This window comes from Rhinichthys klamathensis, unplaced genomic scaffold (genome assembly GCF_029890125.1).
Source record: "Rhinichthys klamathensis goyatoka isolate OS25496 unplaced genomic scaffold, OSU_Roscu_1.1 h1tg000150l_1, whole genome shotgun sequence".
NCBI lineage: Eukaryota > Metazoa > Chordata > Actinopteri > Cypriniformes > Leuciscidae > Rhinichthys > Rhinichthys klamathensis.
This window is the reverse complement of record NW_026606685.1, coordinates 159,180-172,492: the sequence shown is the minus strand read 5'-3', so window position 1 is coordinate 172,492 and position 13,313 is coordinate 159,180. Positions and strand designations below refer to the sequence as shown.

General features: G+C 36.9%; 1 protein-coding gene across 1 annotated transcript; it reads left to right on the top strand.

Annotated features, from left to right (window-relative positions):
* Nucleotides 1-2,257: 2,257 nt before the first annotated feature.
* On the top strand, nucleotides 2,258-5,743 carry LOC130090699 (proteinase-activated receptor 1-like). The gene is made up of 4 exons (XM_056258213.1): nucleotides 2,258-2,405; nucleotides 2,996-3,076; nucleotides 4,281-4,403; nucleotides 4,561-5,743. Exons 1-4 carry the CDS (start codon nucleotides 2,342-2,344, stop codon nucleotides 5,724-5,726), a joined length of 1,434 nt encoding a protein of 477 aa, XP_056114188.1. The 5' UTR covers nucleotides 2,258-2,341; the 3' UTR covers nucleotides 5,727-5,743.
* Nucleotides 5,744-13,313: the final 7,570 nt, after the last annotated feature.

Sequence of the window (13,313 nt, the reverse complement as noted above, 5' to 3'; positions counted from 1 at the left end):
CAAATAGAATAGTCTATTTGAATAGTCTAAGTGGTTGTAAAAAAAATAAAAAAAATACTCACACTTAGGACCTTCGGGTCCAAATGACCCCCATTGGAAATGAATGGGAAATTGTCAAAAATATGAAAACAGTTTTTTTGTGCATACAATATACAAATCAGCCAGAATGCAGAAAAAATGACTCAACGGTGAAGGGGTGAATCTCTAAAACATCAAGAGTGCAAAACAGACACACACACACACACACACACACACACACACACACACACACACATATTATATATTTATAATAATCTGTATTATAAAGTAAAACTGGCACTTCAAATTACCATTTAAACCAACCAAACAAACAAAAAACAAGACAAAAATAGTCTTTGAGAATCTGTTATTATATTTTAAAAATCAACAACCTGAAAAAAAATTGGTATATATTTGCAAAAATCACTAGAATCCCCAAGCCTTTCTACAGAGAGCTGTAAATCCACTAGTGGTAAAAATGTGCTATTGCGTAATAAAAATGCTCAGTGTGTCCACCAGATGGCATCTATATTTTTTTTTAAATTGCTTTCATGAGGCCTAGGCTTCACTCTAAAATGTAATACAGCTTTGATAAAAACAAAAAAAATTAAATAAAAAAAAAAGAAAAATTCTATTATATTCAATGGGAAAAAATGGGTCATAATTATTGCATAAATATTAATTATAAATCATAAAATATCTCAAAACACCAAAAAAGAAAAGAAAAAAAATTATAGAAAACAAGTTAAAAAAAATATATGATTTTCTTTTTTAAAATATGAATTCTGCCCTTTGGGTCCATTTGGACCCGAACACCCCAAGTGTGACTGTTAAACGAACAACCCCAGAGGGTTAAAAAGCTAGGTTACTGGACTCTAAACTCTGTTTACATTCCTTTTCCTTCCCAGCACTGCCTTTCCGTACAAACCGGAAACGGCCACTGAGCATATGTGTGTGATTGTTATCTTGCAGTCGGAGGTCGAGAGTCTCACAAGAATAAGCGAATATGCTGTTTTTCTATAAAATTCTGGCATTTTTGATTCGTGTCCAGCATAAACAAAATCAAATCATTATGTTGCTCAAGTTGTTCACATTGATGAGCGTACAGAATCAGAGCACACTTTATTCCCCAAGTGTGCACAAGCACACGTGACGAGGAATTTGGTTTCCAGGTACTTATAACACAATTGAGAAGAGAGAAAGAATGAAGTATGTGGAAATAAAGAAAAAACAACAACATAATATACATCTAGAAACATTAAATGAGTAGGGAAAAAAGGCATATACATTTAGATGGTAAGTAAGGCCTATGTACAGATGTACATATTAAAGGAATAGTTCACTTAAAAATGAAAATTCTGTCATCGTTTACTCACTCTCAAATTGTTTCAGACCTTTATGAATTTCTTTCTTCTGCTGAACACAAAAGAAGATATTTTGAAGAATTTCGGTAACAGAGAGTTGATGAACCCCATTGACCTCCATAGGAAAAAAAAAAATACCATGCCAAAATTCATCAGGCTCAAATTGTGAAAAAAAAATTGCTGGGAGGATCATGAAGAATAATTTCTACAGATGAACCTGCTCCTCTGAGTCCAGACCGGATGTGCCGGAGGAGACTTTACAGAATACAAGATCTTGACCAAAAATGTATGCACCTCTTGATGGAAATAAATGTTGTGATGTTATTTTCATTAAGAGGTGCTCCAATTTTTAGTATAAATATGTGTATTTGGGTTATTGGCGTAATCGATACGGTGCACAATATTGTTTTATTAATTTGTGCGTTCCGCGTTAAGTTGACTGAACAAACAATTATTAAGTAAAACTGACAATACGCATAGAGAAACAACAATTAAACAACTCAGTTAAATTAAGGTCATAGTTACATAAGGTCATAGTTACACTATCTATCTATCTATCTATCTATCTATCTATCTATCTATCTATCTATCTATCTATCTATCTATCTATCTATCTATCTATCTATCTATCTATCTATCTATCTATCTATGTCATTTTCTTTGTGTCATGTTGAACTGTAAAGTGTAAGTGACAGCCTACTTTCCCAGGGGCGCTGTGGGACCGCCAGGCACACTGTGCGGGTTTTATAATAACAGCCATAACAGGGTCCGTGATGTCACCACATTGTAACGCACATCCTCGCTCGAGCCACATCACTGTTCAGACGGCGACTGAAGTGAAGACTTCACGCGCGAGTTTGATTCTCAAAGCAACATTTCCTTTCTTCAGTTTGAAGAGCTTGTTTTTTTCGTACTGAAATTCACTTTTTGTTCTAGAAACGGACAAGAGTTCACACATCATGGAAATCCAAACTATCTTGTTTTTAATTCTAAATGCGCACACATGCACTGCCATCTTTAACGGTAAGTTCAATTATGCAAGAAAATGAGCTTATGATTTTCAAAAGCGACGACTTTTTGTATATTTTTGCATATATATATATAGTCTATACTTTATAACTTTTCAGTTAATTAAAAAAGAGTGATAGATGAAAACAGAATACTGTTTCTATCTGAAATAACGGTTTAAAAACACCCATAACTTGGAGCTATTTTTAGAAATAAATAAATAAATAAAACTGTGAAAGCAATGTGCCAGCATTACTCCAGGCTCTTAAGAAAACCTTAATGGGATAAAAGAAAGAGGTCGAGTTGTATTTTTCAAGACTATCTTAGACCAGCTAAAAAGCATCTATAAATGTTCCAGAACACCAGTAGCCTTTCAACCAACTGTTTTTTTTATATATATATAACTTGTCATTTAAATTTATACTCAAACTTAATCCTTCCAGACGATCTTCCAATAGAGAGGCTGTTCACAGAATTCCTAGGAAGTAGGAAGCATGTGTTTGTTTTGGCTGGGAGTAATTTCAGCCTTTATCGAGATCTCAGTATGATCGTTTTCCTGTATTTGTCTAGTTAAAAATGTATTTCTTTTGTATGTTTGATTACAGTTAGTGCTGAATACAGTTTAGCTGATACTACAGAAACTGTTAATCCAGTTTATCCACCGGATCATGAGAAACCCAGAACAGGTATAGTATCAAGAGATCCTCCAAAAACTGTCTGTACTTCTGACCTAGCTAAGAGCAGCCAGACATGAAGACCAGTCTTAAAGGGATACTCCACCCAAAAATGAAAATTCTGTCATCATTTACTCACCCTCAAGTTGTTGCAAACCTGTATGAGTGTCTTTCTTCTGCTGAACACAAAGGAAGATATTTTGAAGAACGATTGGAACTTTGGCACCATTGACTTCCATAGTATTTTTTTTCTTCTTCTATGGAAGTCAATGGTGCCCCACAACTGTTTGGTTCCAATCATTCTTCAAAATATCTTTCTTTGTGTTCAGCAGAAGAAAGAAACTCATACAGGTTTGCAACAACTTGAGGGTGAGTAAATGATGACAGAATTTTCATTTTTGGGTGGAGTATCCCTTTAAGAAATAACTGTTTGCCCTTACAACTCTGAATCTGCATAAATACATTTTTAGTCTATTATTATTTCTATACTCACTGCTTTATACATTGGACAGAATTGTTTTATTTTTCAAAGAAAGTCCATAAATTTGTATTGAACTTTTATTACCACGATAGGCCCAACAATATGCGAAATATTTTTGAAAACCACTAAAGATTTTGACTCTCATGAATATTTTGAATGCATTCATCCATCTAAAATAATATTTGTAATTTTTACAGAACAAGAACTGTAAATTGTTTAACTGTAAGTTACTTCACCATATACAGTACAACACACTCTCAGAAAAAAAGGTACAAAAGATGTCACTGTGGTGGTACCTCTTTAAAAGGTACACCTTTGTACCTAAAGAGTGCATATTAGTCCCTCAAAGGTACATATTGGAACCAAAAGTGTATTAGTACCTAAATGCTACCTTTTGAAAGGTACTGTCCCAGTGACAACTTTTGTACCTTTTTTCCTGAGAGTGTTGTAAATGGTCTCACTTCACAATAAATGTAATTTTACTGTAAAATACTGACAAATATTTGTTTCTTGCATATAAAAACTATAAATTACTATAATTTACAGTGATAAACACATAGAAAGCAGTCTATCAAATAAGGTCCTAAAAAAGAGAAGGCTGCTCTTAGAGTTGGGTGCTCTATAAAGAAAATAGCTGTTTGCCTTTAGCTAGTACTAACTTATCAAATGATATAACTTATCATTTATTTGTCTGGCAGTGAGAGCTATCACTGATGGTTCTGTGTTTGGTTACAGCCCCATCTGGACGCAGTTTTGCTGTTAATCGTGCCTATAAAACCCAAACCGATGAGCCGATTGACTACAATATGGATGAGACATTACCCAACTCTTCCTCGAGTTCAAATAAAACCCGTGAAGGTACAAAATCCTCATAGACAGACTGCCAACTACACTTTCACAATGAAGGAAATTGTCTTGTGTTTGTTTTGACTCTGATTCTTTAGTTTAACAGTCATGTTCTGTTGTCTTCTGATGTTATAAGAGATGTCACTGATGGTGTTGTTTTTGGTTACAGAGATCGTTTTTTTAAGTTTTGCTGGACGCGGCCGCCCCGAGGTGTCTCGGTCTAACTATAAAGGTGCACATCCGTGTAACGTCACTGATCTGAATGCTACAAAATGCAACCGGACCACATTCCTGGAGATATTCAGCATCTCAGACGAGGCTGTTCTCTTCCTCAAAGGCTTGATGGTCACACGCGTCATGCCCTCGTTCTACATCTTCATCATCCTCATTAGTTTGCCCCTGAACGCTTTGGCCTTGGTGACGTTCACCTGTAGGATTCGAGAGAAGAAACCAGCTGTGATCTACATGTCTCACCTGGCGTGTGCGGACCTGCTCTTCACCCTGCTGCTGCCTCTGAAGATCCACTACCAGCTGAACGCTTCAGATTGGGTGTTCGGTGAGGCGGCGTGTCGTGTGCTCAGTGCTGCTTACTACTGCTACATGTACTGCTCCATACTGCTAATGATGTGCATGAGTGTGGACAGACTGCTGGCCGTGGCGCTTCCCATCGCCTCTCTAACCTGGAGGAGTGCAAGGAAAGCCACGTGTGTGTGTGTGCTGGTCTGGCTGCTGGCGCTCGCTGGGACGGTGCCACTTCTCTCAATAACACAAACGGTCAAGATTAAGGATGTGGGCGTCACTTGCCACGACGCGCTTTTCCATGACGACCCTACAGATCAGCTATACATGTACCTGTTCTCCATCCTCTCCTGCCTCTACTACTTTGTGCCACTCATTGTCACCTTAGTGAGCTACTTTACCATAATATATGTGCTCAGTGGCAAGTCTCATCGCTTAGCAAAATCTTCATCATCTTCAGACAAACGAAGGAGAGCTGTGATTACGGTTATCACCGTGCTGATGGAGTTTGTGGTGTGTTTCGCACCAACCAATGGCATCTTGTTGTATCACTGTGTTCGTTTAGCTACTGGAGGAAACAGTGGGGAGGGAGATTCATCATATGCTGCTTACCTGTTGGCTGTGTGTTTGGGGAGCGCAAGTGTTTTCCTGGACCCTCTACTGTACTACTACGGCTCGTCTCAGTGCAGACAGCAGATCAGCTCTGTGTTTTGGTGTAGAAGAGCAAAAACTAAACTATCAAAAACAAACACTCAGACAGGATCCTCTTTCGTGAGTTGTGAGTATAGTCGGGCTAGTGTTAGTGTAAAGACTTGAGTTATTCAGAAAATTGTTTTAACAACGGTATACTTTTTATATTTGTCATTGTGCCACTGACAGAAAATTGAATCTGAAACAGTCTCTTTCTGGCCACAAATCCTGATTCATGATAAAGCAGGATCAATTTCCCTTTCGGTGTTTAAAGTCCAGCGGTGGTGTTAACAAATTGACCCAGTCTAAACACATCACCAAGGGACTCCATTTCCTGTTGTTGACTCAATGTGTTTCAGAAACATGGTGATAGTGAAAGCATTTTTTTTACATTGCCATATTCAGATCACATCTCTGGGGAATGTGATTAGATTCCAGGCTGCAAAATTAGAAAACAAGCTTCCACAATTCACCCCAAAATAAAAATGTTGTTTACTCACCCTCAAGTCGTTCTAAACTTCTTTCTAAAATGAATTTCTTTGCTCTGTTGAACACAAAAGAAGATATTTTAAAGAATATCTGAAAGTCAATGGGGACCAGCAACCGTTTGGTTACAGACATTCTTCAAAATATCTATTTTTTGTGTTCAACAAAACAAAGAAACTCATGCAGATTTAGAACAACTTGAGGGCGAATAAATGATGATAATTTTCATTTTTGCGTGAGCTATCCCTGTTAGTCTAAAACAGGACAGAACACTGAATAGCAGCACTTTCAACAAATAGGCTATATTTGAAACATTTATTTGATAATAAAACATTTATAATAAAACAGATCATATAATATGTTCATTTTTTATTATTTTATCAACATTTTTAAGCACCTACTTCACCTAAATCAAAAAAGTTTCACACACACGCACACACACATTTACAATATAGGGGCTAGTTGTCAAACAAGCTTATTTAATTTTTTTAATATTATTTTCTCAAATTCTTTATTCTGTTCACAAAACTGTCATGTTAATGAACTATTGCGTGAAATATTATTTGGAGTAAAATGTGTTAAACTTGCCCTATGGTCTCCCCTATGTCATATTGTATTACTGAAGCCGCTATTGTGCATAATGTACGTTTCTCAGTTCGTTGTTGCAAAAGGGAAAGGATAAGATCTTCTCGTACAGCAGAGGTGTGGAGGTGTGATAAGCTTGCCTATAGTAATTTTTTCTGCTGCATTATATGTATCTCTTGTACAGATCAGCATAACTTCCCTATTCCAGTGAGATAACTATTCTCAAATCTGAATGTTATTTTAACGTGCTAATAAACTACTGTTTTTCATTATATAATGCATTTTTAAATATGTCTATAATTGTGTTGACACTGTCCCTCTGTTTCTTAATGAAACTAATGTCATCAATGAAATCATTCTTTCTTAAATCAAAATATTTGCCTAACGAATAAAAATGTTTTATCACTTCAACTGATGTGATTAAAAAAGGTAATATGATCAGAAACCTGTGAAATATATGGATGGAGTGCTTTTCTTGTTCTTCACATGGAGGCTCACAGAGGAAGTGAAAAAAATAAATCTATTGGCAAATTCCAGATGTTTATCCAATGTGGCCTGTTGTTAATTCACACAAACAGACATGTGAAAACATAAGGTTTGATCGTCACTCTCCATAAATAATATTTTTATATTACGATTATGATATACCCTGCGATTTCCAATAATGTGATTGAAGCTGGTAGGCCTATCATCCGAAATATCATTTTCTGAAGCCAGTTATATTGATGTTATTCCTTTCGCAGAAGCTGTGATTATTCCTCTAGATGGCGATATCAAAACATATATAGCCTATCCAACAACTTTGTGCTACAATGTGACGAGAGTTATCTAACTTTTGTGATCACTGAAACTTCAAGGACACAAAAGAATGACGTACCGGTAATCATATTTCATATGTTAAAAAACAGCCTTATTCCAAGTCAGGAACATCGCTAAGCTACAGAACATCCCCTATGGGAGGAAAAAAAATATTTCCCATATATGAATGATCAATATATTAAATGGTTTGACAGTATATTTTAAAATATACAGAATAATATATTGTGCTAATACATTACAATAATATTGAATAATACATAAGAAATTGTCGCGTTTCATATAGGCATATTGAAAAATATGTGACAATATATTTATTAATATATCATAATGTATGTAATTTTATATTCAGCAATACAATTCATAATATATAGATGTATATGATATCAGATATGGTACTGCATGTGTAATTTATCAGCTATATTTACTCATTCACCATAAACACGTAGCCTATACAGAATTTTTTTTTAATTAAAATTTTCTTTTTTTATTATTATTATTATTTACATTTTACACGTAACATTTTCAAGGAAGTTGACAAGCACAAGCACATCTGCATGTACTCTTCAGCACAATGGTAACCCCCAAAACTCAGACATACCGGAAAACCTTTTAAATTAAAAAAAATAATGGAGCATTAAACCCTAACAGATCTCCCCCTTGACCCCCTATATATTAATATTGAGCAAAACACATTAAATATCACTTAATTTTAACGTTTGCTCTCCTTTAACAGTCAGAAACAAAGCATGCTGGGAACTAGATGTTGTAACTCATTCCGTGAATGTGTGTGTCAGAGCTGCCAGCTCTCACGCATTGGCCGTGAGACACCCGCATTTGATTGGTTTCACACGCTCACACGCCACACTCCCGATTTCTCACGCTGAAGTGTCAACCCGGGCGGCCGGACAATTAAGTGCAAAGACCACAAGTGTGGGTGTTATTTGGACAGGGCGGATGCCGGATGTCAGCTACAGTTTGGATCCAGCTTCTTATGAAGACTTCAGATGCCCCAACACACGTGAAGAGATGATTACAACTCCTGTGAGACCTTCAGATGATAAAAACGCTGAATCAACATGATGCACCAATGTTCATTTTCTATATCCAAATCAATTGTTAACAAAATGTATTAATTAGGCTACGTAATACAACAGCAACAGTAGCCGCGTTTCCATTACCCTTCAAATTGCGCAAATTGAAATTGCGAATTAAAAATACGCTCAATGGAAACATGTCAATTTCGCAAAAACTCCCATTTATCGCAAAAAAGTTTTTACGCTCGCATGAGGTGGTTTTTCAGGCAATTCGAAAAAGGAATATTTCGCAAAACTGCAATGGAAACAGTTTTTGCGGAATTACACCTGACTTAGAAGGCGCGTGTGTTTGGGGTCCGTGTAGGCTATTGCGTCCATTCGTTTTTCCATAGGCTATAATAGAATAGCAAAAAAAGACTTCTCATACAAAAAAAGAAATATAACACAAACTCATTTTCCAAAACTGTAAAAGGTTATATAAAAATAATACATTCATCAATTATTTTATGATAAATATATTACTGTCTTAAGTGAAGTCATTTATAGTTATAAACGCAAATAATAATAATAATTATTATTATAGCCTATTACATTTATTAGGCTACATTTATTAGGCTACATATTTAGAAGGCGCTTTTATCCAAAAAAGGAACAAAGCAATTCGTCAAATGTCATTCATAATACAGGTTAGACAATAATACAGGGCTAAGATTATCACAAATAAACACAAGATTTTGACGTATATCCAAGGGTTTGTGGAGCGCGCACTGGATGACGGAAGCGCGGGCGCGAACACTTGAATTTTCCTGTCAACAGTGGAAACAACTTAAAATACTCTATAATTTATGGTCATACAGAAAATAATAATACATAATCCGCAACTACTTTTATTTGTGTAAACTCACAATAACAAGAAAACGTTCTTCTTTTGCTAAATAAATCAGGCGCGCTTTCATGATCTCCGTGAACTGGAACATGTCTCAGAAATGAACTGAAACAAAATATAGCCTATAGGCTAAAGCTTGAACGAACAAATTCAAATCGAAAGCAAATACCTTCTGATTATGTAATCCATATGAAAGGTGCATTTCTCTCTAAAGGCGCATCCCATCCGCTTTACAGTGGAGATGAAAATATGTTTGCAGTCGGCACTAACACTGTAGTTATTAATAAACAATTAAAATGCCTAGTTATTTTTTCAGACACATTTATTATAATTAGCCTATAATCACCTATAAATCACCTAGGCTATGGTTCCAGAGACATGGCTCAGTCGGGCTGGTTTTCAATTAGGCTACGGGTTAAAAAAGGAAAAATAAATGGTCGCAAAAGTACACGGACCGTTTGGACAGAATACGAGACAAAGTTCTTTATTAAATTCATAAAAGAAAAAAGAATTGCAGGAATACTGGATTCTAAACCTCAAAGAAATGCCACAATCAAGACCTTGGAGCAGAAATGAGGGAGAAACACGCAAAAACACCTCATGTGCCGTTCACAGTATTAGGGTCTTTCCTTACCATTAATGCTTGGATAACACACCACGTCTCCTTCCATTAATAATAATAATGTCTTGTGCGGTGGCTGCACGTCTATTCACATGTGTTAAACCTAAACCTCCAAAGTCGCATAACATCGGTTAATGGAAACGCCGTCATATCGCAATAGTTTTTTATCGATATTTAGAAAAAACGCAAAAGTTTTGCGCAAATCTGTAATGGAAACGCGGCTAGTGACATAGTAGGATAATGTCGCTGTTCTTGAAGCACTTCTCTGTTAGCTCTAATGACGTTTTGAATTAGCAACTGAGGCATTGTATCTGATAATAAGAAATAGGACAAAAACCTGACAAATGTCTTGAAATACAACATCTGTCGGCTACAACCACACCATGGAGAAATAACTGACGACGAGCCGTTGAATTGCACTTCGAGTCGTGGATGCCTGCATTACAACCTCGGGTGTGCATTATTTTTCAAATAATTCAGCAGCCCGTCGTCAATTATTCCCAAACATAATCTGACTGAGAACACTGACTAGTGAAATCCTCACCCGAGAACGATCTTTCTGGTTGCAAACACGCGATTTGCAGTAACGTTAGCTACAGTCGAAAAAGGCGAACTTGAGTGCAACATAGTAAAATAACAACAAATAAATAAACTTACCTTGAACAATTTGCTTCTTTAGTAGACGCAGACGGTTTTGAAGAGCTGCCGTTGACCGCTTTCTGCAGACCGGTTTACTGTTAAAGGTAGGGTAGGTCGTTTTTGGTCTAAAAAACTTTTTCCCAAATTTGTTTAAACTTTCTATATATATCAATGCATAATTAAAATGTAAGTACTCTGGTAAAAAGAGTATAAAAATCGAGTGACTCTAGACCGTTTAATCTGCACTAAACACAGCTCATTATTTCCTTCCGGGACGAAACAAAGGATTGGCTTAGGCGACTGTCACTCTCTCGCAACCATGGCAACACCCCCGCTGCTACATGCGCTGCCCACATGCGCGCACTCGTTTGACTCGAGGAGGGTAAGAGACTAGTAAGAGACACAATTACATGCAAAACACGGCGTATATGTTATGAATCTTACACGAAATTCACCTTCATCACAGTGTAACTGATTGTAATGGGAAAACGTGTATCAATGCAACCTGTTTTTAGCTTTGCTTTATGTTACTAGCTCGTTAACGAATCAAACTCAATATATTTTAAACTTTACCAGTATCGATATGCTAGCTTGATAGTGAGTAGCTGTGAGCTGTCGGCATCGCGCGTTCATGTGTTTTGGGGGCGTGGTTTTGGAAGGAGCCCAGAATGGATGGGGTGGAAGTGAATGGAGATAAGTAGCTGTGTTTATTACAGCCCTGAGAGGACTACAGACACTCGATTTTTATACTCTCTTTTCCAGAGTACTTACATTTTAATTATGCATTGATATATTTAGAAAGTTTAAACAAATTTGGCAAAAAGTTTTTTTTTAAAAAACCCTACCTACAATACCTTTAAATGCTGTAGAAATGTACTGCAAGTGCTTAAAGCTGCAGTCTGTAGCTTTTCTGGGGTTAAAAATTATCCTAAATACATATTTGAGAAAATACATAACCAGCCAGTGTTCAAAACTATCTGCTTGCCGTAGCTTGATTCAAAGCGGTAAGCCTGTAATAATGTTTTTAATTCCAGTGGTAGGCTACTGGTAGCCTGGCTCCGCCCTCCTACGCACTTCCGCTCAATTTTATTTTCCTTCAGTACTACGTCTGGGATTGTGCTGTAGACTTTGGTTTCCAGAAATAATTTTTTTACCGGTCCAATCAGCGAACAGAGGGAGTGGCTGAGAACGATGACGTTGATGTAGCGCGTCAGTTTGAGTTGGAGTTCAGTAACGGCAGCGGAGAAAGACGTGAGAAAATCTATTCGGTCCGTTGTTGCAAAACTGCCGAATATCCAGAAGTTAAAGCCGGAGCAAGATCAATGTTTGCTAAGTGTTGTTGGTGGCCATGATGTTGTGGCCCTCCTCCCCACGGGGTTCGGGAAAAGTTTAATTTTCCAGCTCACTCCGCTAGTGGATGAGTTAGCTAAGGCGAACGATAGGATGCAAAGCCGATAGTTGTTGTCGTCTCCTCTTGTTGCACTAATGGAGGACCAAGTGAGGGAGGCAGAGAGGTTAGGAGTTGGTGCTGGGCAGCTCGGCGTGCACGATGATCACTGTACAGCATTTGCGGCAGATCCGAAACGACCGCAGCGGCGTATTGTTAATGATTACACCCAGCTTCGACAGTTGACTGAATACATCACTGTCCTTAGTGTCAAATATACATTTAGAATTGTTCCTTGAACTCTTAAATTCGATGAACAAAACATGCAGCTCTCGTTGACAGACATCTTATTCTAAACATAATCCTCTGATCATTCGGACTTGTTTTTTTTTATTGCTTAAAACAATACACAAGTAATAACAGAAAACATAATACAAAAACAAACAAAAAATAATAATAAAAACAAAACAAAAATAAAACAGTAGGGGGATAATATAAAATAAACATGAACAAGTTAAGAGAATTACATGACACTGAAAAAAGGAAAATAATTACAAACAGATAATGTTTTTAAGGCTTTTTTTTGTTCTCAGACAACTTAATTGAAAAGAGGTATTTTTAAAATTCTTTCACAAATATAAGAAAGAGAGGTTTAGCATTTAGATATTTAGATTTATGAATATGGAATTCGGACTTGTTGTTTCCAGCCGGTTTCGGCGCATGACATACGTCACGACCACACGTTAGCGATTGGCTATGGCAGATCCTGAGTGACGCTGGGCAGATCCAATAGTTTTGATCTTTAACAGAGAACCCGCCTACAAGGAAGTAAACGTTTCTCAATGGAGCGAGGCCAGACTCTCTGTACAAATGAAATGTACGAGAGTCTGGTAGAACCAGGCTAGGCTACTGGTGGATTTCCGTGGGAGATTCGAGCATGTTTTTGCGTCATTACGTCACATCTGTACACATAAAGGAGGAGTATCGGGCTAGTAGGCTATATTGAGTGTGAGGATGCTGGAGGTGGAGATTTATAGCCTTTTCTCACACCACTTGATATAATTAAACTTATCAATTTGATGGCGGATCCAGAAAGGTTCAAACGACAATCACCAGTGACAACAGATTCACCCGTTGTAAAATGCAAAAGACTTCGTTCGGACTTCGGAGTTTTTTACAGAAAAAAAGAGACTGCAACCGGCCCATGCGAAAACAAGGATACATATCGGAAGGACATACATGTAGTCACGCAATG